This window comes from Schistocerca cancellata, chromosome 8 (genome assembly GCF_023864275.1).
Source record: "Schistocerca cancellata isolate TAMUIC-IGC-003103 chromosome 8, iqSchCanc2.1, whole genome shotgun sequence".
Lineage (NCBI taxonomy): Eukaryota > Metazoa > Arthropoda > Insecta > Orthoptera > Acrididae > Schistocerca > Schistocerca cancellata.
Genome location: NC_064633.1, coordinates 199,734,013 through 199,759,449, shown reverse-complemented (window position 1 = coordinate 199,759,449; position 25,437 = coordinate 199,734,013). Strand labels below are relative to the sequence as shown.

At 39.5% G+C, this 25,437-nt stretch overlaps 1 protein-coding gene across 1 annotated transcript in view; it reads right to left on the bottom strand.

Annotated features, from left to right (window-relative positions):
• Nucleotides 1-25,437, bottom strand: part of LOC126094939 (THO complex subunit 2) — a 313,848-nt gene that overhangs the window by 233,669 nt on the left and 54,742 nt on the right. The window contains 1 exon segment of the mRNA XM_049909587.1: nucleotides 4,181-4,437. Within this exon segment, the coding sequence (XP_049765544.1) occupies nucleotides 4,181-4,437 (257 nt within the window).

Genomic DNA, 25,437 nt, shown 5'->3' with positions numbered 1-25,437 from the left:
TGGAAGAGAGTATTTCGAAGGAGACCATGCACAATAAGTAAAAGGTAAGCATGGAAAAATTTTATGGACAAAGTTCCGAAATTTCCTGAACAGACCTTGCAGTTATACTTCAGGTGAAAATTTACTGTTTGAATGAATAAACTAACTTTTAATCAGGAAACAGTTTTCACTCTTGAAGTAAAGAGTGTACCGTATGTAATAAAAAAATAATTTAACATCCTCTTGGTTAAACAAACTTGATTCATGAACTGTTCTTTGTTTACTTTTGTTTGTCTGTTGTCTTCTTGTGAGTAATGGTGGTTTACAATGAGGTAGAACATTAGGTTGGTCTTACTACTACATTACCAGCCATTTTTTAACCAAAGTTCTGTCCTCCAAAAGAGAAACATCTGCTTTTCATCGTGTTGCTCCTAAGCACTTAGCTTGGATGACATCAATGGTCATTCTTCCATCAATTAAGTAGGAGAAAGTGACAATAGGTGGACCGAAATTACAAAATAGAGGGCAGAGCCAGTCACAAGATTACAAATTACACTAAGGAAAAGCATGTGGTCTACACATAAGCTTCAGATATTGAAGATGTGGCCAAAGAAGTCTGCTAAATAGGAAGTATGAATTCAACAACTGCATACGTGTTTCTGAAATGATTCATGAGACAACTGTTTATCCATATGAACTCCAAACTAAATCATACATAACAATTTGTGATCCATTAAAAACATAATAAGTGAACTTGCTAAATAACTGAAGAATCTGATACACTACTATGAATAAACATCAATACTTCAATATAGTGGCGTATTTAAGGGGGGCTTCTGAACTTGAGTCATCTCCCACCCCCTCACCTAAATGTGAAATTACAGACACGATTTTCCTTACACACCTGCACATAATATCATAATACCATGGCTGGAAAACAAAGATTAACAATACCTCTGCTTCAGTATGTGCATCTTTTTAAAAAGTTTGTTTATTTTAACAATATGCTACATTACATAATAACATTATATGTTTTCAGTTTTCTTTTAGTAACACATGGCAATTTAACATCAATGGTGAATTAAATACAAAATTTATGAACCCAGGTTCAGAATATTATGGTACCCATAAATGACAGTTAATGAATATAGAAATAATTCGCATTAGTGAGGTGGTGGACACATTGTCGAAGCACACGCTGACCACGAAATGTTCTAGTTTGTTTCATACATGATTTTCAGCGTTAGCAGCTGTTAAATTGTTGAAATGAAATGTTGCAAAAACCAGTGAATGAAACTAGTATGGTGAAATCATTTATTTCCGAGAGCTAAGACAATGGATCACAAGGCAAAAAGTACTACTTCTCCAAAACTAGGAGAAACTCTGCCATCTCAGGCTGGGAGAATGGATGACACACTGTAATTGCTGCCACCATTTTCAAACAATAGGATCATTATTACCAATTCAAAATCATCTTTCTTGGGTTCTGCAGCAAAATCAGCATCTTTCATTGACAATCAAATGCCTCTGACAATCACCACAAGGCTGACATAAGTGATTGTCTGCTATAAAGTATCAGTAACAAAAGAGTTGATGACCACATGAAGCTACAAAAGTTCCAAAACCTTTCTGTGCCTGATGCAACTTACAAATTTCCCCTCACTTCTCAAAATGGCCAACATTATAAGTTCAACTTAAGTTGGACAGAGAAATATTTTTTTGGTTAGTACCTCTCTCAAACAGGACGGTGCCTTCTGCAAGTACTGTGCACTTTTCGCTAATACAAGCTTGGATAGAGGCAGTCATCAAAATGCTGAAACTCTGGTACCCTCAAAATTTTCGAATTGGAAGAATGCTCTTGAACATTTCAACATCCATGCGTGCAACACTTACCATAATGCTGCTATAATCGATGGTGACAATTTTGTTTAGATGACAGTGAACAAGACCACACATATAAAACATTGCCTGGACCAAGCCTCGGTGGAGCAGGTGGGAACAAACAGATAACGCACAGTCCCTATCACCAAGGCTGTGATTCAGTGTAGACAGCAGGATATTGCATTAAGGGGACATGGGGATTTTATGCCCGTTAAAGTTGACAAACAAGATGATATGCACATACCTTTCATGTCATTATCCTAGATCATCGTGCAAAAGGTGATGAAAACCCACAAAAATGTTTTGGAGGAACTGGTAGATGTGACAAGTACATTAGTGCCCCAACCCAAAATCAGATCATCTTGCATCAACAATCAACTCCCGGAAAGGATTGTTCAGCACATAAATGATGCAAGGGTTACACGTTTCTTGCCGATGAAACTACAGATATTACTGGAATAGAGCAACACATTATTTTATTATATTTCTGTTATCACATTTTCTGTATTATATTTTCTCAGATCTATTATGTTTTCTCAGGTCTCAAGATTCGTCAAGATTTCCTACAATTTGTTCCAGTGTTTGATGTGGCTAGCAAAGGATTAGTTGGATCTATGATTGAAAACTTGGTAAAATTTGGTTTTGATGTCTTTTTACAAGGACAAGGCTATAATGGTGCTACATCTATGTTGGGAAAAACTCGGCATTCATACAACAGGACCACCCTTTAGCTGAACATTCTCATTGTGCAGCTCATAATTTCAATTTGGTAGTCTCTAAAACAGGCAACGTTCCACTTATCAGAAATTCACTAAGAATGCTGGAAATGGTAAGTAGTATCTTTCGGCCACCAAAGTGTAGCCAGATACTACACGATTCCCTTGAATGTTCGAGTCAGGACTTCGAAATGTACCACTCTCACTAGATGGACTGAGTGTCTCTACGGCACACAATTCTTCAGGATACATATGGTCGTATTGTTTCAGCTCAGGGAAGGTTCACGAATCTGACAAGAAGATCGCATCCCATGATGCCACGATTCTGTTAGCAGCCATCACCAAGGGAGATTTTGTCATTTGCTTGGTTATACTTTCTGAACTGTTTGTGCTGAGTAAGTCCATCTGCTATAAACTTCAGCACCAAAATATTGATTTTGCAGTGTTAATCAACACTGCCACGGATCTAAAATGGGAACTGCTGCCAATGAGAGAAAATGTCGATGATATTTTCAGTCAGTTTTTCTTTGAAGCAGAGGAAATAGTTTTGGCCAATGGAGTTGAAATTGAGCAACCACACGTTTGTACTAAACAAGCACATCATGCAAATCGGGCTAAAAGTGATGGTGTTGAGTGTTACTACAAAGTGTCTGTGTTCATACCCTTTCTGGATGCCTTCATTAATTCACTGCACTGCAGGATTGATTCTTGACACTGTGAACTTTTTAACAGCGTTAATTATCTTTTACCACGGGAAAGTGAAGACATATGTATAACTAATGGAGTTACGAAACTCCATTCATTTTATGCTTCAGATTCATTAGTCGCCAATTTAACAAAGGTGATGGCTGAGTTGAAACTCTTTCATCAACGTATGAAAACACTGTAGCAATTGCCTCAAAACACAATGATTTTTTTATCTGCAACTGTCAGATCTATCCTAATGGATTTCGGTTTCTACATCTCTTGGCAGCTCTACTAGTGACAATGGCAGCAAATGAGCACAGTTCCTCCACCTTTACGAGAATCAAGACAGACCTAAGCAATACAATTGGCAAGGTTTGTCTGAAGGGCTCGCCATGACAATTCATCACGGAGAAAAGACTGATGTCCAAACCGTGATTAGCGATATGGCAAATCAAGACACCACTGTCTTTCTTTTGTACTTTAAATTTCTAGAAAATGGTTTAGTTACTTGCTCTATTTACGTGTATTAAAGTAGCAGACATTTATACGTTCTTTAAAGTAAATTAACATAATTAGTGCAGAAAATTCTCTTAGCAACCGAATTATCTTTTACTGAAATTAAAATTGATTTCATGATGTGATTCGTAACTTCAATAAATCATTTTTGAAAGTCATTAGTATCTCTAAAAATGTAAACCAAACACACACTTTACTTTTATAATTCCGGACATTAGATTATTATGGGTCAATAAAATTAATTTTCAAAATGAGCTATTGTAATATGAAAGACAGTCCCCAAAAACAAAATTGTAAATATGCCACTACTTCAATACAAAAACTATTTACAGGTATCAATTAGCCTTCCAGTTACTTGTAAAAGTAAGAAAATATTTGTGTAAGGATCACATAATACAAACCCAGCAGTAGATGTCATCCAATGCAATAATTCCATGCTGTAGCATCAAAGCTGTGACCAAATGCAGAGAGTTGGGTGTTGTTTCTTCACTGCTATTTTGGTAGAAACAAAATTTAAAGCCAAGCACTTCACAAAGAATTTTGGGGTCGCACATATATGACTGCAACAGTGGCACGAAGAACTCGTGTAGCTCTGGACGACATTCAAAACTTTCTAAAATAATATCCAGCACACGATTTGGATCCAAGTTGAAGCAACCTGTAAAAGATTTACGCACTTAGTGACAAGTAAAACAGACATCCCCCCCAATAAAAATGCACAACTGTTTAACTGTTTCAAAATGAAAATTGTAACATGTGACATGCAATGGACACCGAAGGTACAAATGTGCAAGAGAAATTTCAATGTTTGTATTACTTAAAGTGTGTTTTGCTAAATGAAATTCATACTAAAATCCTATCACCCTTATACCCAGAATAAGTCACTCTGTTGTTATATTAACTGCACTCTTTTAACAGCAACCTTTACTCCATTCCCCTTCCTGTGGTTGCATTTCGTTTCCTCATTCGACTAGTCACTAGATACTATATTACTGCTCCAAAGCCCAGCACCAGTGATACAACATTCTCCAGTTATTTCATCTATTAGCTCTTCATATCTTTTGACATTCACGAAAATATCCTTTTGTTTTCTTGTGTTCTACTGTTTGAAAAGAGGACAAGAGCAGCAATTTTTCACAGTTTATTTTACTCTGGCCACCTGCCTTCCTTCCATCTAGTTGTCACTGACACTGACAGTCCTACTGATTGCATAATCATACATACTGTAAAATTTCATTATGCTTTGTAATGTAATATACTACTAAGTTGAAAAATATTTTCACAGGAATCAGTTCTCTTGTTTCCCCATTCACACGTGAAGTGCACAGGTGCTGTAGACAAATAAAAGTTTGTGTGGTACATGTGGGTGAGTAACAGTTGAACTGGTCACTGGTGTGGTCATCACTCTGGCCAGAGATCGTAAGATGATGAACATCAAGAAGTCGCACCACTACTGCTCTTTGATTCTCAACAACATTATTGTTAAAGAGCAGTGATCTTAAAATGTAATTTGATTTTCAGATCCAACTCAGCTGCATTAACTAAAATGTACTACAACTGAAGAATAATATTACTATTATCACTAACGATATGAAATAATTTTTAAATGTTGGTGGTGAACTTACAAAGTGTGGCACTTACATAATGAGACTGGCATCAGAAAAGTGATTTATTGCAAACAAAGTTACAACTAACTTTAATCCCCTTCAACACAGTTCCCTCCCCTATCTATTCACTGCTGCGTATGTGACTTCCATTGTTCAAACCAAAGCTGCATGTCATCCGTTGTCATCCTCTTCAACAACTCTAGTCGATTTTGCTTTTACATCTTCAACAGACACTTTTCAGCATGAATAAGTGTCACAGGCAGCCAGATCTGGTGAATACAGAGGATTTCAAGCTCAAGAATGTGACTGTCCACTAAAAACTGTTTCACTGATATGGCATTGGCGGATGGTGCATTATCCTGATCTGGAATCCATGCGCCACGCTTCCACAAATCCAATCACTTTTTTCTGACTCCCTTAGCTTGATTAGGACTTCCTTTTAGTATTGGGTACCACAGATTATCAGTCTGACACTCAGGTATCCATTCAGTCATAACAACACCCCTGATATCGGGAGGGGGGTGGGGAAATGAGTATTGCCTTCAGCTTTGAATTGCTCATTTGGATCTTTTTCATTCTTGGCAACATGGGAGTCTTCCTGTGCACAGATTGAAACCTTGTTTCTGAGTTGTACTAGAAGATCCATGTTTCATCACATGTAATGACAAGTGTGAGCAAGTTCGGTTCTTCATTGAGTCATTTCATGCCGTGAGAACATATGTTCTTCCGATGGTATTTTTGTTCCTGCAAGAGGTTTCTCGGAAACAGTTTTGCACAGCTTTTGTCATGAATTCATCCCAGAAAATTTATCTTAATGTATCTTTGTTCATGTTCATTGTGTCAGCGATCATCCGAATACTCAGAATGCTAAATGTTTGCTTCAGGTATAGAACTCAAAAATGGACCAGGATGTTCATAATCTTCAACTTCTTCCCGACCTTCTGAAAACTGTCTGTGCCATTAAAAAACGGCGAATGTCACATACAGTATCACCAAATATCTCCTTCAACATATGAAAACAGGACTTGTTAAATTTCATGAGGAATGTTCAGTTCACCTGGTTGCAGCACTACTAAAGAACAATGTCCTTTACAAGCAAGGCTCAAAAGCAAACATAAAGATGAAATGGACGGTGGCTGCTCTCGATTGTTCAAGGTCAACTGCATTCCAATACCAACCTCACGCATGCAGGTGTTCGATAGATGCACAGTTTTGTTATTTAATTGCTGTGTCCCATGCACTGAAAATATAATAAAAAATGAAATTTGGTGAATTTTAGTTTTTTCTGAGTTACCTGCCTGTTGAAAGAGATCACCAATCAATGAGTCAAAAATATAAAGATATAAATATATCCGCGTGATAGTTGAGAGAAAATGGAAATTTATGGCAACATAGGGTGCAACAACCAAAGCAGCCATAGCTGAGAAGTGGAGCAGCAGGGATAGCAAAAAAAGTAACCAAAGTAACCATTTCAAACAATGGAAAACACAGGCTGAAATGGAACAATATTATGAAAAGGACGGTTGTTGCTAACCATACAGTGGAGATGCTGAGATGCAGAGAGGCACAACAAACAGACTGTCGGAAAGCAAGTTTCAGCCAAACAGGCCCCTCTCTCTCTCTGACACAGACACAGACACACACACACACACACACGGGCGCGCGCGTGCATGCGCACAACTGCAACCTACACCCACATGGCCACAGTCTCTGGAAGCTGGTGCCAGACTGGCTACAGCCGCCAGAGACTGTTGTCATGTTTGTGTGAGTCGTATTTATTTGTGTGCCTGCACGCTTGTGTGTCTTTATTTTTGACTAAGGCCTTGTTGGGCGAAAGTTAGCTTTCCGACATTCTTTTTGTTTGCCTTTCTGCAACTCAGCACCTCCACCACAAAGTAACCATTTCTGTGTCAAAAATTAAAGGCTATAAAGTAACGATAAACATGGTCAGTGGAGGGGTGGAAAAAAATTTATAGTACAAATAAGAAAGGACCTAAAAAGTGCTTAACTAAACCAGGAAGGAAACTGAACTAAATTTACAGATTATGAGTTAAAATATCGATTTAATACCTAGAATGGTCACTCTAAATAAATAACTGATCATCAATCATAATAATAAAAATGACAATAACCCACACAATATAGACAGATTTACTGAATCAACTGTTAAGATGAACAAATTTGACAAATGTCCTGAAGATCAGAGAAGACACAATTAAGATTGAATATCAATATAATTAACGATCCACTATACAATTTGAAATTGATGTTACAAGAACATCTGATTTTTTTAAAAGTTTTTTTTTTAATAGTGATCTTTAATTTCAAAGAATTTAGCAACAAACGACGACGTATTTCGGGGGGCGGGGGAATGACAGAGGCAAAGAGGCAGACTGAAAATTTGCGTTGTCTGACGAGAATTCAATATCCTGCAACTCTTTGTTTCCAGGTATGGCTTTACTGCAAGACCACCAGGCCTGATGAGAGCCACTTGAATTATAGCTACACAATTAAGAACTGTTTTCCAATTATTCAAGGACAATTAAGGGCTGTCAATGTAAAGAGAAAATAGAACGCAAAAAAATGATTTTTTAAAAAACTATTACGATTTATCCCATTACAATACTCTGAGTAAGCAGGTTGGGATAGATTAACGAATGTGACTGTTCAAAGGTATTATCGACAGGTCACAAAGTGCCTACAGGAATCTTTTGTTACTCTTATATAAATCAAACGGTGGAATATATGTAGTGCTAGATGCTTGGGCCACTAACCCTCACATGAGTGCACCTACATATACAGTGTGTCACCCACAATAACATTGTCCTGTACCGTTCCATTGCTCTTTTATGATTGTTGAGTCCATACCTATGCCTTCATTATTGTTTCACCCAACACATTATAAGTTGTCAGCAGCAGTAATATAAAATAAACAACAAGTTAGGTGGGGAAAAATATTTTAGATCCAGGTAAGAAAATGACCCAGATTCCAAGCTGGCAGCACAACACCATAATGAGGCAGTTGTCTAAAATATAATTAAAAAGCTAGCAGCACAAATGCCATAATGAGGCAATTGTCTAAAATATAATTAATGATCAAGTAAGGGGTTGGGTACTGTTTAATGCTTCGTGTGGGTCATTACTGTGGGGTAACATTTGTATGCAGCAACGGATTGATGTAATGAATGTTTATTTTATGACTGTTTAATGAAACAGTGATTTAGCTCATGTAATGTAATTTTATTTTATCATTGTTTAATTAAACTAAGAAACATATTTAGAGCAACTATGTCCCTAGAAATATTCTGTAAAATATTGTGCATCTTGTGATTTGATAAGAATGCCATAAGAGAGGAAAGACGACATACTGAAACTCACTGCAATTTGCAGTATCTGTATAATCCAATGGAAAACGTGACACGACGAGCAGCTGGTAGCATTTAGAGGCCGCTGTCCATTCAAGTAGTACATCCCATGCAAGCTGGCACAATGTGGGATCAAGATATGGACTCTAATAGCAAATCGTCGTATGTACTGAAAGTCCATATTTATACAAGGAAGGAAAGTGGAGCGGCACACAAAAAAATCAGAGAATGAGAGTAGTTGCTGATCTTACATACGACTTGCAATGTCAGAATGTAACGTGATGACTTTTTAAAGTCATACAATTTGAGACAGATGCTCCTGAAAAGGAAACTGACATTGTTGGGAATGAAATGTAAAAATAAGCCAGAGCTTCCACAAAATACGACCAACAAGGAGGTTCATACATCTTCATTTTACTTCACACTACGGTGATCAATAATATTCGAGAAATAAGAATGCTGTATTAATATTAGTAATTTTCGCCTCACAAACATTAATATACGCTCAATAGTAAACGCCTGATGGCCTAAAGTTATCGAACAATTGTAAAGTAAAAGAAATGAACCATCGCATAGCAGTGACAGAATCTATTATTCTTTATCTTTGCCGTTCTTGCGCGGTGCCAGTAAATCTCTATGTACAGGTATCGATTAATGGTGTAAAAAAAGAATTCTGTTGTTTCAAGACAAATGAGGTTTTTGGCGTCTCACCTTTTACTGTTTGTATTCCATGAGAGGCGGACACGGACTTGCTGCGTTCCGCAACTGTATTTTATATTCTATGTGAAAGTATTGAGTGAATATGCTAATTGTTATTTTTTTCAATCAGAAAACATGTAGTTTCTTGTAACTGATATCGAACAGACAGAGTCAAGAGGACATTTTGACTTATGTATAAAGTATCTAACCACTATGGTCATCTATTGTAATTTAATATGAAAAGGTACGTAGCATTAAAAAACGTGTGTTAAAGATAAGTGTGCTTATTTTCGTAAATTAACCTTGATGATTCCATCTCCTTAATTAACTGAATGATAATTATTGTTTGTGTTACTTCATCATCAGAAATTACGATCACGCTGATGGGCCGAACGCAGCATGAGGCAGAAGGAACATTATCGTTTTCCTATTATTTCTGAACCAACTTTTTTGTGTAGTGTTGCATTTCTTTTAAAGTCTATAAATCTTCTGGTCCCTTAGTGTTGATCCGGGTATGACTACATCGCGACTATAAAAATGCACAGAAATGATAATGTTTCTTCCGAACGATCTCAAATATATCTATCAATATGCTGCTCTTATTCAGGTATATAATGGTCAACGTATGTTATTATAATAGCGTAATAAATCCCTGATTCTGTTGCCAAGTGGCCCACCAAAATATTCACTTTTTCGACCTTAAAAAAAAGTAACAGTTCTTTTTATTTTCGTCCCCCAACAGCAACGCTACACTTGGCGCCCAAACAGGGACCAGATAAAAAAAAAAAAAAATAATATATATATATATATATATATATATATATATATATATATATATATATATATATATATATATATACTTAAAAACAAAGATGATGTGACTTACCAAATGAAAGTGCTGGCAGGTCGACAGACACACAAACGAACACAAACATACACACAAAATTCAAGCTTTCGCAACAAACTGTTGCCTCATCAGGAAAGAGGGAAGGAGAGGGAAAGACGAAAGGATGTGGGTTTTAAGGGAGAGGGTAAGGGGTCATTCCAGTCCCGGGAGCGGAAAGACTTACCTTATGGGGAAAAAAGGACGGGTATACACTCGCACACACACACACACATATCCATCCACACATATATATATATATATATATATATATATATAAATAATCATTTCATGTATGTGTTTAAAAATTTTTCAGTGCTTGTTCTAATAATTGTTTCATTTTTTCATGTGGATGCAATTCAACCGAGAAAGAGAAGTGGGAAAAACTTTTAATTAATTCAGAAGAACGATTGATGAAATTACCAAAAAACACGAGTATTCATCTCTATCACCATCAAGACAGCCATAGTAAGTGAAATTTTTATATGCAGTAGCCAAGCTTTCGTAGTGACGTAGCATCTTTCGAGTTGATCAGAACGTAAACCTGTCTTTCCTTGCCTTGAAACAGCTTTATTTCAATTTGTCCATAGTCCATTCTTATGTAGTTAAATTCAGTGAAAGTGTATCATTATTGTCAGTGCATAAAAAAAATAACGATATGGCGGATAACTACGCTCAAAACGGGTAAAACGTGTGATATTTCATTTGTTTGTAATTAGTAGGAACCATCTTGTCTTCTTGGCGTAAATGAACGTCAGTTGTTACCCAGAGTTTAAATTTCATCTTAGGTCCCAGTAAGCCATAGCACTACGTCACAGACAAACGACTGACAGCAGTGACAAACAATATCTGCAGCATTTTGACGTTTGACAAATAATTCATGAACATGGCTGACGGTAAACAGCGGACACAAACAAAACCAGACGACAGCGGTGATGTGAATGGACCTCACTATCCATTACGAATCACGCGCGATAGGTACACGAGCGGAGGCAGAAACAGCCTCGACCAAAGTTTTAGAAGCTGGTCCTAGTGTGCAAACTATTCCCGCTTTTGAAAAAAATGACTTGGCTGCAATGATTGAAGCAATAATGGAACGCAAGTTCGAAAGCCAAAAACAGGAAAGATTAGATTAAAAGGCCCGCGAAGAAAAAGAGAAGGCCGAAAGACGGCATAATAAAAATCAGGTCCTTACAAATCTGTGCAACTCAGTAAAAGCAGGCATAAATTCAGTAAAAACAGAAATAAATTCGGTAAAAACAGAAATAAATTCGGTAAAAACAGACATAAATTCGGTAAAAACAGACATAAATTCAGTAAAAACAGATCTGCAAACGGAGATAAATGACCTAAATACACGGTTAAATTCGGTAAAGGCCGAACTAAAGGCAGACATAACAGATGATTTAAATACCCTGTTGGGTAATGTCCAAAGCCAAATCAGTAGTCAGATCACGACCATGAGGCTAGAAATTGACACACAAGTAGAGTCAAAAATAGAGGATATTTCAAAACGGTTAGATGAAAAAATCGAAGCAGCCAAGGGATAAATAAATTCAAATGTGATGGAATATCAAAAACAAGCTGCGACCTTAAAAGAAGATTATACTGCAATCTCTGATGAGGTCAAAGGAGTTAAAACCGCAGTAGACACGATCGAGAATGTTGTTGATGATCTTTCCAAACAGATCGAGACTCTTAATGTAGAGGATCAAATAAAGAATACTGTTAAGGCACATGCTGAAGCATTGTCTGACCACTACCAAGAGTGGATTAAAAATAAAGACGGATTCATAGAAAACAAGGTCAAGAACGAACTCAGGGAAACTGTCAAAAACGTGACATTTGAAATATTGGCGGCCCCTGGAAAAACAGGAGACACGGTGATGTCAGAATTAGGCCAGATAAGACGAACGTTAGCTCAAGATTTACCTGAATGGCGTCAACAGATAGTTGATGAAGTTCGTTCACTAAAATGTCAAGTTGAAAATTCCCCACCTCCCGTGTCAGGAGACTGGAATAATTCACCACGAAGTAATGAACAACAGCAGGTACATTACCGTTCACCATTTGATAACGCTCAAACTCATAGTTCTATAGAAGCACAAGTTAACCAGAGTACCAGCCCACCCACTTTCGTCAGTTTGATGCAGGAGGAAAGCGTGATCAAACATCGTATTTTTCCGACCTTTCACCCACAGAAAAGAGAAATTCATCTTATAGTGTTCCTCCGAAATTTTTCAGGAATTTTCCCGAATAGCTGGAGTGACCGCCAGCGAATTCAATTCGTTAGTGGATTTATCGTAGGTGATGCTGCCTTATGGGGAACCGAAATGGTCGACTCTTGTAAGAGTTACAAAGAGTTTGAACAGATGTTTTTAGCTAAATTCTGGAGTTCTGGTGTGCAGCAGCGCCTGAGAAAAGAGGTTTACAACGCCGAAGTGTTTAACAGTAAGCGCGGTTGTTTGAGAAGGTATTTTGAAAAGTATTTAGCGAAAATCAAGTTCCGGGATTCGCCGATCACCGCCAAAGACGTTATTATGATTCTAAAAACTAAGCTACCTATTGCGATCAGAGAAAAGTTAGTAAACGTGTCTGAGGACGATACGGACACTTTCCTATCTGTGTTAGACTCGTTAGATCTGATTTACGAGGACGCTAGAGTTGATGTTGGCAACGCTCACTTCAGTGCAGGCGGCCAGCACAATACAGAATATGCAGGCAACAATGGTGGCCGAGCGAAAGCGCGTCACAGCGACAGCCAGTACCAACCCCACAACGGTTTCAAAAATAAACACACTACGTACTCCAACAGCAAATACAAAAATAAGTACAGTAACGGCCAGAGATACAATCCAATATATAATTCGTCACCACCTCAGTACGAAAATGCACATTAGAACACACAGCCCCGGCAATATGGAAACACGCAACCGAGCAACGGTAATTATCAAAACGATCAGTCTTACGATTCAAATCGTCAGTGGAAAGGAAATAAATGGCATAATCAAGGTGGAGACCAACGTACACCTTTCAGTAACGGTTACAATCAACACAAGCCACAGCAAAATACCTTTCAGCCACAAAATATACACTTCACGCAACAAGCGAACGGACCTTCGGGAAGTCTGAAGCCTAAACGCCCGCATAATACGCAAATTTATTATGCGCAAGCGAATACGCCAGGACGACAAGATCCATTTCCAACCGAGTTCGTACCACAAAACCAACACCAGTTCCAGACGGAAGAAACTTTAAGAAATATAAATCAGCAGGAAAGTAAGCGTCGAGCGGAAAATTAAAAGCAGCACCTTTGAGCCTCCTAGAGGATGCTGCAGGTTTGAATGGGGGCACCCTGTCCCTTAGACCACACGAAATTAAAGCAATTAGGTATGACAAAGAGACAAACTTACGAGATGATCTAGTAGCAGACACTGAGACGAAAGACAATGATGACGTATGGGACGAACAAGTTCAAGCTTCCATAAGAGTATCAATTGCCAACATACCAGTAACAGCCATTGTAGATACAGGAGCTAATATAAATGTTTTATCTTTATGTTTATTTAAGCAAATATCCTCTGTATGCAAAGTTTTATCACTTCCAATTCAAGGTTGCACCGTATCGGGAGCAATTGGTCCACTAACACAACGTGTAAATCTTCAGACTCAGCTTCAAATCCAGATAGAGTCTATTTCAGTAACATGCATTTTTCTTATTGTTAAAAACCTATCAGTGCCATGTATCCTGAGTATGGAATTCTTGAGGCAGACGAAAGCTAAAATTGATATTGAGTGTGGAATCTGTACTCTAGTAGCGAGCCAGCAACAAGTAACTGTAAATTTGTTAAGAAGTAAGGTGAAGACAAACTTTGGGGTGCTTCAAACAGCAGTACGGCCATGGACTAAAAGACAACAGTACAGTCAGACAGAAGACGTGACAGATCCTGAAAGTGTTAATGACGATGAGTATAAAGACCTAATTCCCGGTCAGAATGAATTATACGGTAAAGCTAGTGAGTCCACTGAATTATCCAAACAACAGAAGAATGAGCTTTACAATTTGTTAACAGATTACGTTCAAGTATTTTCTAAGAAACCTGGACTAATAAAAGGCTTTGAATATCGAATGGATGTCCTGCCCCATTCAGCCTACTGTAGAACAAGCTATTCCATTCCATATGCGAGACGAGAAGCTGTCAAGTGCGAGATCAGGAAAATGTTACGCTGGAATGTGATAGAAGTATCTCATTCACCTTATTCGAGTCCTTTATTGTCTGTACTAAAATCAGATGGTAGCGTAAGGCTAGTCCTAGATGCAAGATTAATCAATAAAATTATAGTACCCATAAGAACGAGAACAGAGGCTCTTGAAGAGCATCTGTAGAAGTTTCTTGGAGTTAGGTATTAGTCAGGACTCACTTTAAACCATCCCTGTTGTTAAAGAAGAATCGCAAGTGGCAACACATTTATGAAGGTCCCTTTGTGATAATGAGGAAACCACACATTGGTAGCTATTTGTTATCTGACCCTGCCACGAATAAAATCAAAGGATTGTTCCACCATCATGATTTAAGAAAATTTTATAACGCCAGGAATTAAGTTAATTTAAGCTGTAAGAAAATTCTAAGGTATTGGAGATCAGGATTAACCAATGAGTAACAAGAATTGAACTGAACTGACTACGGATGTTAACCGGTGCTAAAAGGAAACCTTATGTATTAAAACAACGCGTCTGGAAAATAAAATACAGAATAAGTTGTAGACAAGTATTTACATGAATAATCTTTATGTAAACAGGAGGACATGTCCTAGAGGCGATTTTCAATTTTAGTTATAAGTTAGTATGTAAGAAAAATGATGTACTCGAGAGGTATTAATTAGCCCCGAGGTACCACAATGAGGAAAGAGGAAGGAGCGAATAATGCACTTCTCTCGCTAAATAGTAATTTGAGAATGAGCAGGAAGGAGCAAATAATGCACTTCTCTCACTAAATAGTAATATGAAAATGATGATTATATGTGCTTAGTATTAGTAAGTGAAATTTAATCGAGGACAAGTTAATGACCTGTTTTAAAAGGAAATACTTAAACGTCCAGACAAAAGAAGAAAGTTATGTGAAAAGATTCGATTCCATGAGGTTATTCCCTATTTTCAAATGTGACGTAAATAAGGCACCACCTGTTAGCGCAAAACAGTCGATAGATTTAACGTGTAACTTCCAGCACAGTGCTGTGCCAGCGATGAAATAACATCTCTTTGAAGTAAACAGATACCTAGGATTAAGCATGAACAGATTGATAACGCAGTGCAATTGTTCTAAAAAAGGCCTGACGTTAACCTTAAGTAAAAGCGTGATGGAATAAAAACGAAGTTTATTATATAACGCAAAGTAAGATGAGTCCAGACTATAAACAAGCTGAGTAAAAGAACATATGAGTAACATGATTTATTATGCCAACTTCACGGTACTATTGAGCATTAGCGATACTGCAAATTCACAAGCTAGCAGCAAATAGAATAAGAATCTCGCCCAAGCTTCACAGGTCACGACAGCAGCAAACAACAACACTCTGGTGAGAGGCTTATATATACAAATGATAATTAATACCCAAGTGCGTAATGCATAAACTTGACTTAGTCTAAGAAATGAGCAAAGAGTAGTAAGCAAGCTGCAGCAAGATACATATTAGATATACATGCTTGAAGTGATAGATTTTATTTTAAGTGCGCACTGCAATATTTATTGTTTTCTCTGTGATTATGTGATTATTGAATCCCTTTCCTAAGTGCAAATCCTTTAAGATCCTTGATCCTATCCACTCCTCAGGATCAACTTGTAAAGATGCACGTGTGCTTAGGAAGTGAGGCACTACATATAAAAATGAGTAGGTTCGCGACGCGCATATTGCTTTTGTAATGCGTAATGTAAATTAAATTTTCGACCAGGTTGAGGAGTAATTTAAATTCTGTCGACGATCTGTGAGTAGGCCCGCTTTGCCCACTTTTCTTTTACGACTCTTTGTATTTCTACACGAAATCCCGAGGCGGAATTGCTATTTTCAAATCTGTCCTCGAACTTTTTTTAAAGACAAGCACATACGAGAGAAACTTTGACATAAATGAAGCTCCCCTCACGAGTCACTAAATAAGACGAGCAATTCAAAAAAAAATGCATTGGGCCTACAAAATGAATAAGCAAGCGTGATAAAGATTACTATGAATGAAATTAATTTGTAAAGGAGATTGGAATGGATTTGGTCAAAGAAAAAAGGACTTATAATAGCCTACCTGTGACCGTAGGCATAAATAAAAAAAAGACTAATTAAGAAACAATTGTTCTGATTCAAATTAGATTAATTCTCGATTTAAATGAACTCTTGTAAATATTAGTATGTAAATCAACTTGTAAACACCGTGTGATTTCTTTTAATACACCGTTCACGCAGACGCTCACCACAGTGCAAGTGAAGTTTTAAAGTTCGACGATTTTCAGTGGCAATATTCTACTACACCATATGTGTAAAAAAATTCATTGATGTGTGCAGTGTGTAATAATCAGTGTCATTCCACACGTGCAGTTGCAGCGGTAGCTACCACTTACCTGTGAATCCGTAACTGGATAGTGGACAGGAAGTGATATGAGGCAGTTTCGGTGGCAGAAGCTCCCTCCAGCAACCTAAAAAGCACAAAGCCACGATCCGCCGAACAAAAGCGACGCACGGCACCTCAAGCGCGAAATCAACGCTCTGCAAGAAAGCTCCGGTCACGTGCGCGCGCACAGACTGAATTTCAAGATTGCTCGCAACAGTGGAGGCGGACAGCCACCACGTGACGAAATAATGTAAATGTTCAACCGCCAACACAGTTGCTGTGCGCTACATTCTGTAGCAAAAACATTCACACCCAGTACTGAAAGCATTTTGTATGTATCATAAACCTTCTGAGAGACTCTAAGATAGAGAAGTTAGCGTAATTAGTATAATGACTGATTGTACACAGAGACAAGTCACAAGGTCACCTCTGAACACTGTTGAAATGTAAACTTTAACGAAAGGTCACGATACGAATGAAAATAATCACACGAAAATACGTCAAAGGATCCGATCCTTCCTAAATCCCATCCCATATGTATATAAAATTAGTTTTGTAAGCTATTCTAATATAAGATATTTTATCTGTTTCATATGTGAAATAATTCGGAGAGCCACACTCGAGCCCTGAAAGTGAAAGATATGGACTTCCTTGTCGAAGCCATCACCAGTGGCCGCTCTACAATCCAAGTCTATCATAAATAGTGTATGTGCGACGAAAAAAAATGTATAATTAAGTGCGACAACGGACAAGGCAGTCAATCGACAAGACGATGACAATAAAATGAATACAGTCAAAACAGAAAGTTGTGTACCAGTTGTGATAGTCAAATTACTTTTGCAACGTTGAAAAATGAAGTGTGACTCTATTTCCTTATAAAATTTGTAAATATGTGTACTTATAGCCTTAATTTTAAGAATCATCAAGAAAGACTGAATCCATGCAAACACTGATAGACACACAGAACAAATTCACAATGATCCATCGTCAGTAATTACAAATTGAAGCGTTAATTCTTTTATTATGAAATGAATGTGAAATGAAATTTTTAATAACCTGTATGTTACACCCGAAAATTACAAATATTCCAATGGGCATGAGGATGAAAGTAATACCTTCGGTATTCCTTCCCTCCTCATGGGAGGCAGTGTAATATTAGTAATTTTCGCCTCACAAACATTAATATACGCTCAATAGTAAACGCCTGATGGCCTAAAGTTATCGAACAATTGTAAAGTAAAAGAAATGAACCATCGCATAGCAGTGACAGAATCTATTATTCTTTATCTTTGCCGTTCTTGCACGGTGCCAGTAAATCTCTATGTACAGGTATCGATTAATGGTGTAAAAAAAGAATTCTGTTGTTTCAAGACAAATGAGGTTTTTGGCGCCTCACCTTTTACTGTTTGTATTCCATGAGAGGCGGACGCGGACTTGCTGCGTTCCGCAACTGTATTTTATATTCTATGTGAAAGTATTGAGTGAATATGCTAATTGTTATTTTTTTCAATCAGAAAACATGTAGTTTCTTGTAACTGATATCGAACAGACAGAGTCAAGAGGACATTTTGACTGTTATGTATAAAGTATCTAACCACAATGGTCATCTATTGTAATTTAATATGAAAAGGTACGTAGCATTAAAAAACGTGTGTTAAAGATAAGTGTGCTTATTTTCGTAAATTAACCTTGATGATTCCATCTCCTTAATTAACTGAATGATAATTATTGTTTGTGTTACTTCATCATCAGAAATTACGATCACGCCGATGGGCCGAACGCAGCATGAGGCAGAAGGAACATTATCGTTTTCCTATTATTTCTGAACCAACTTTTTTTGTGTAGTGTTGCATTTCTTTTAAAGTCTATAAATCTTCTGGTCCCTTAGTGTTGATCCGGGTATGACTACATCGCGACTATAAAAATGCACAGAAATGATAATGTTTCTTCCGAACGATCTCAAATATATCTATCAATATGCTGCTCTTATTCAGGTATATAATGGTCAACGTATGTTATTATAATAGCGTAATAAATCCCTGATTCTGTTGCCAAGTGGCCCACCAAAATATTCACTTTTTTGACATTAAAAAAAAGTAACAGTTCTTTTTATTTTCGTCCCCCAACAGCAACGCTACAAAGTCCATATTTATACAAGGAAGGAAAGTGGATCGGTACACAAAAAAATCAGGGAATGAGAGTAGTTGCTGATCTTACATACGACTTGCAATGTCAGAATGTAACGTGATGACTAAAAAGTCATACAATTTGAGACAGATGCTCCTGAAAAGGAAACTGACATTGTTGGGAATGAAATGTAAAAATAAGCCAGAGCTCCCACAAAATACGACCAACAAGGAGGTTCATACATCTTCATTTTACTTCACACTACGGTGATCAATAATATTCGAGAAATAAGAATGCTGTACTAATGAGTATTCTCCACCACAATGGGGAAATAAGTGACAGACGTGATAAGAAGCCAAAACGGGCTGTAGATGCGCTCAATCAGCCAACAGGTACAAATATGTGCAAATGAAAAACCAATAGATGGCCCATGATAGTTTTCTACAATATTCTTGATGTTGCTGCTTATAATGCATATGTCTTGTGGACTTCGAGTGAAAATAATTGGAATGTTAAATAATTGGTTACAATGAGAATATTTTTGGATGAACTTCGAAAGTCACTCTTTGCAGAGCACATTGCGTCAAGGAAGCATTTTCCAAGAACAGAAGGTTCTTTGAGAATGGTCAGGAGGATCCAAGACCCTGAAGGAGTGGCAAGTGTTTTCCAACCAACTTCGTCCTCAATAATTTTCAGCATTTCATTAAAATTTGTGTTGTCAGTGCCTTGTGCAGTCCTTTGGTACCTGTACATAATCTCTTCTGATAATGCTTTTTATATCTGTCCCAAAATCGCAAAGGGTTCGATAATCAGAGCACTCTCAACTTGCTGACTGGCACAATATGGAGTTCTCCAACACAGCATCCCAGTGGCCGTCATCTTCTAAAAGTCCCACAGTATCACATGCTTCCTGTAACGTGGCTCTTTCCTGTCTGTCAACTGTTCTGAAGGCCAGAAAACTGGTGATGTGGAACAGCAGCAACGGTACGTAGTAACACTCAAACGGTTTTACATGCATGGTGTAAATTCTGACCCGGGATCTGATGCCTTTACAGTAAGCTTGCTTGTCGTACCTGCACATGATGCTTCCATTTTTTTTTTCACGACACAGTCCATGTGTAGTATTTCAGCACTTCTGCACACAGCAACGCTGGGCAAAGTTGTCTATGTATCACAGACAGTAAAGTGTCGTGAGGGTTGTCGTGGGTGGTGCCACTACTCAATCATGGAAGTTGGCCTTTGTGAAGTAAATGGGCTCACTGTTGGGAAGGTGCACCACAAGATGTGTCACTGTTGGGTGGATCTCATGAAGAGGAAAGCCCAATATCCGCCATGCTGCTCCTTTGTTGTTCACACATCGATCCGCTCTAAATATCTGTACTTCATCTCTTGGGTCAATATTAACAACACCCTGCTGTTGCGCAATAAATAATGCCCGATCACTGCCTTCGTTTATGTACTTACAAATATATTTAATTGCCTGGACCAAGTTACAAAACTCCACATTAATGCGGGCATTAAAAATATTGGAAAGGAGCGGTGAATATTGGACCACCCAGCTCTTGTACACAACGGCATCTTACACGGTACCTCTCACTTTAATTGCAATCGTTCGTCCCACATCCTCAGGTGCTGGTGCGTCTGTAAAACACACACATATTCTCGTTTGTTTTGGTTTGTCTTAACTGCAACCGAGGATATTTTTTGGTGAACTTCCTGTCCTTCATGCATAGGGGTGCATGTTTCACTGCTCTGGCTGTGGCTATGCTCTTAGTGACCGTGTCATATAGTTGTTTGTCCACAATGGGGTCAGGCAGCTCTGCTGAAATCACTTCATTAACCTGGTTCGGCTGCAATTTCTCTTTTAACCACAGCAACAAGTGTATGAGGGGCAAGACACATTTGTGTCACTAAATCGAATACATGAAGCACTGTGCCTCACCAAAACACATGACTTTTGGTGAGGAAGGTCACCAACATTTGTACATTAAACTTAAAAACTCATGCTATGATATTGCAGCAGTAATTCTGTTTCTGCCCGTCAATCATTTCTTCCTTGATCTCTGTCCAGGTTAGGCTGCCCGTTAAGATGATGAATAAGTCCAGCTGCCATAGTTCCGGACATACGAGAATGCATACTGGGTGTACTCATAGGAGATACTGCAGACAGTTCAGACAACAGGACAATCCACATCACTGAGATTCGCATTGCCATCATTCACAATGACATCTTGCAGGTGGACATAGTTCACTGCATGCAACTTACTTTGATTTAGCACTATGAACCTCAGATGCCTTTCCAGCACATGGTGAGATACTGTAGAGCATCATAGAAGTGGTTTGTTTTGGTAACACTGGAAGGGGCCTTATCGTGCTTGTGCAGGAATGTCCCTCGGGACAGTGGGGTTGTTGCCCACGACTATAACCGTGACCTCGTTGGCGGCCAGTATGTTACAGCAGCACATGTGCTGCTCGCTTGGCACACAGTCTGCACGACTCACCACCTTTGGGCATATTCTCAAGAGCTGCTTTAAACTCGTGCTCCACCACACTGTGATCATGCAGAACTTTTTGTACTTTCAGTACAGGCACCCATTCAACTACCTGAATAATATGACACCATCTATCAGTCTCCACCTCATTTCCTCCCAAAAAATTAAATTTGCAAAAATTGAGCTTGAGCACTAGACGGAGGTAAATGTGACCCAAATTGTATGGGAAACTTGTCCCTGCATTGTAAAGATCTGTGAAAATTCAGGAACGGTAAGAATTCTATCTGCCCCAAAGGAGGTCACGTGAAAACATGAATTAAAGTTTTTGATACGGTTTAGAACATGTCACAGCTTGTCAGTCATACCATAAAATAATTTCTTTAAATGATCGACCAGATCCTCTAATGTGGGAATGGCTACCTTGCACCCAAAGAAACCCATTCCCACTGTTTCCTATTTTTATTTCAATGTCCCACAACATCTGCATGACTTGTTCACATGACCACTTTTTATGAGCCTGTGATTACTATAAGTTGGAATGGAGGTAGCTTATACCCTGAATTAATACATAGGCTACCTTTCATCATTACTATAAGTTGGATCACAGCAGAAAGCTGCTACTCAGGAATTCCTTGCAAATATTTGTTGATGCGCAACTTGCCATTGAGCAACAGGGAGTCTGTCCCTTAAACTGTTTCAGAAGCACGTTGTGTAGCCTTAAGTTCCACACACTGCCTTGGCTGCAGCATCATTCCCAGGCACACCAACATTCATACCTACTGAGTAGGATGTCGCGCCGGTATGACAGTGGTGGTTCACTGGCTTCTATGTTGAGACTAACAACTGGGCTAGTACGTAAAGCACCAGTAGCGAGACGGATCCCCAAATGATGGATTGTATTTAGACGGCGTAAGATAGACTGCCATGCGGAGGAGTAGACAATGCATCCATAATCCAACTTGGAGCAGACAGGAGATCGATAGAAGTGGAGGAGGAGAGTCCGGTCAGCTCCCCAAGAGGTATCACTCAATACACGAAGGACATTGAGGCACCGGGTGCAGCAAGGTAGGACACGTGGGAAGACCAACTGAGTTTCGTATAGAACATAAGCCCTAATAACTTAATTGCATCCACGAACAGGAGAGCATTTCGGCCCAGTCGCAAGGACAGTGGAAGAAACGCCTTGCACCGCCAGAAGTTGACACAAATGGATTTGGTAGCAGAAAGTGGAAACCATTTGTGACACTCCACGAATAAAGATGGTCCAGGCAATGCTGAAAACAGCGTTGTGGGAGACACATCCGCTGGGAGCTGCAATAAATAGCAATGACGTCAATGAAAAGACAGCCAGAAATGTCAGCTGGAAGGCAGTCCATAATTGGGTTGATGGCTATGGCGAAGAGGACGACACTCAGTACGGAGCCCTAAGGAATCCTGTTCTCCTGTGAAAAGGTGTGGGATAAGGAGGAACCCACACGTACCCAGAACACTTGGTCGTTAAAAATTCTCAGATGAATGTGGGAAGACAACTGCAAAGGCCCCATGTTTGCATTGTGCGTAGAATGCCTGTCCGCCAGCAGGTATCATAGGCTTTCTCCAAATTAAAGAAAACAGCCACTGTTTGTCGCTTCTGCAGAAAATTATTCATGATGAACATCGACAGGGTGACGAGATGATTAACCACTAGCGGCGCTTTCAGAACCCACACTGAACATTAGTGAGTAAATGGTGTGACTCCAGCCACCACACTAATCAACCATTGATCATGTGTTCCATCACCTTACAAATGCTGCTGGTACGGGAAATTGAACGACAGCTGGAAGGAAGAGATTTATCTTTACTGGGTTTAGGTATGGGAACAACAGTACCTTCATGCCAAAGTGTGGGAAATACACCATCAGTCCAAATACGGTTGTAGGTATCGAGGAGAAAGCATTTTCCCCGCAGGAGGAAGATTCTGCAGCATGAGGACGTGGATTGTATCGGGGCCAGGAGAAGAAGACCTGGATGAATAGAGAGCACACTTGAGCTCCCTCATAGTGGTATTGTAGCATTCTTGATTCAAAGAGAGGAAAGAGATTGCATGAGTCTCCTCCGCCTGTTTCCGAGGAAGGAAGGCAGGATGGTAGTAGGTGGAGCTTTAAACCACCACAAAGTACTGGCCCAACGCGTTGGAAACATCGACAGGGACAACTATGACGTTTCGTGCCAGTCCTGGAAAGCCGGCACAGGCCACCCCAAACGAGAGAGGACAGAGTAGATCTGTTGAACGAGTTGGTGAAGGAAACCCAGCATGCTTTCTTGCTTTCCTTAATAGTGTGACAGCACTGTGCACATAGTTGCTTGTAGTGGATGCAGTTCATTAAGGTAGGATGACAGCGAAAGACACGAAGTGCACGGTGTCGGGCACAAATCACACTGCCGCACACCACAGTCCACCAAGGAATTGGGACCCAATGGGGAGAAGTAGTAGTACGAAGGATAGAGGATTCGGCAACCGAGAGAATAACATCCACGAGATGCTCGACCTGATCATCACAGCTGGGAAACGGCTGTTCATCAAAGACTGCCAAGGAGGAATATAGCCTCCAGTCAGCAAGAGAGAATTTTCAATGAGCAGGCCCCTGTGGCGGGGTATGATTGTATAGGCGAGTCACACAAGGGGATTGGTCACTCGAGCAAGTATCAGAAAGAGCACACCACTCGAGACATCGAAAGAGCTGGGCGGAGCAGATCAAGAGGTCTAAGTGGAAATAAGTGTGTTTGGAATCAGAGAGAAACGTGGCTTCACTGGTGTTAAAGTACACAAGATTAAGATGATTAAGAAGATCCACCAAAAGAGAACCTCTTGGGTAGGCGGTAGGTGAGCCGCAAAGAGGATGATGGGCATTGGTGCCACAGACGTGCAGAAAGGGTGGAGGAAGCTGAGCAACAAGCTGCATCAGGTCCGCCCTAGTGACAGCAGAAGACGAAGGGGTATAAATGGTGCAGAGGGAAAAGGTAAATTCGGGAAGGAAAACACGGGCGGCAACTGCTTGCAGGTGGGTGTGCAAGGGGATAGGACGATGACAAACATCATCCCATAGAAGCAGCAAGACACCACCATGAACCGGAATCCCTGCCTTAAGGGGAAAGTCCATCCGTAGTAAAGTAAAATGGGAAAGAGCAAAATGGTCTTGAGGACGTAGCTTGGAGACAGACTACAAACGGACATAGTGATTGCAGGAGCAGGTGGAAGTTCATCCTGTCAGACCGAAGGCCATGGATAATCCATTGTAAAAGGGCCATAAAAATTTAGGAACACCGGAGAATGAAAAAGAAACACTTACCTCGACGGCCGCTTAGGGTGGGCCGTCGAGGGAGGACGGCCACTGGAATCCACAGGTGGAGGATCTTCGTCCATCAACTCAGCAGGATCAATGGAGCTGCCCCGGTGACGGTCTGTTGAAAAGGACCGACGAATCGAAGAGGGCCGACAAATTGAAGAGGGCCGACGAGTCGAAGAGTGTGAGGACTGTTTGTCTCTGGATGATTGTTTTGGCTTTTGGCGACTGGCAGAGGAGCCAGATGACTGCGAACTCGAGGTATGCAAGAAATCTTCCCAGGAATAATCCTTTTTTGAATTGATGGTTCACTGGCTGCATTGCAACTGTCTTCGCCGGTGGGGGCGAAGAACCGGTAGCAGAATCTACAGCCCGGGAGACAGGGGGTCAGCTTGAAGGCGAGGCGACTTTGCCACCATCAAACTGAACTGTAAGTCACAAGTTTGCATAGCCATGTTTTTTGTGGGACAGGGTGAGGCTAAAATGGTGCCGTAGCTTCCAGACAAAGGGACATTCAATTTACGGCTCGCCAACAGTTTCCGGGAAACAGGAAAAGGTACCTTCTCC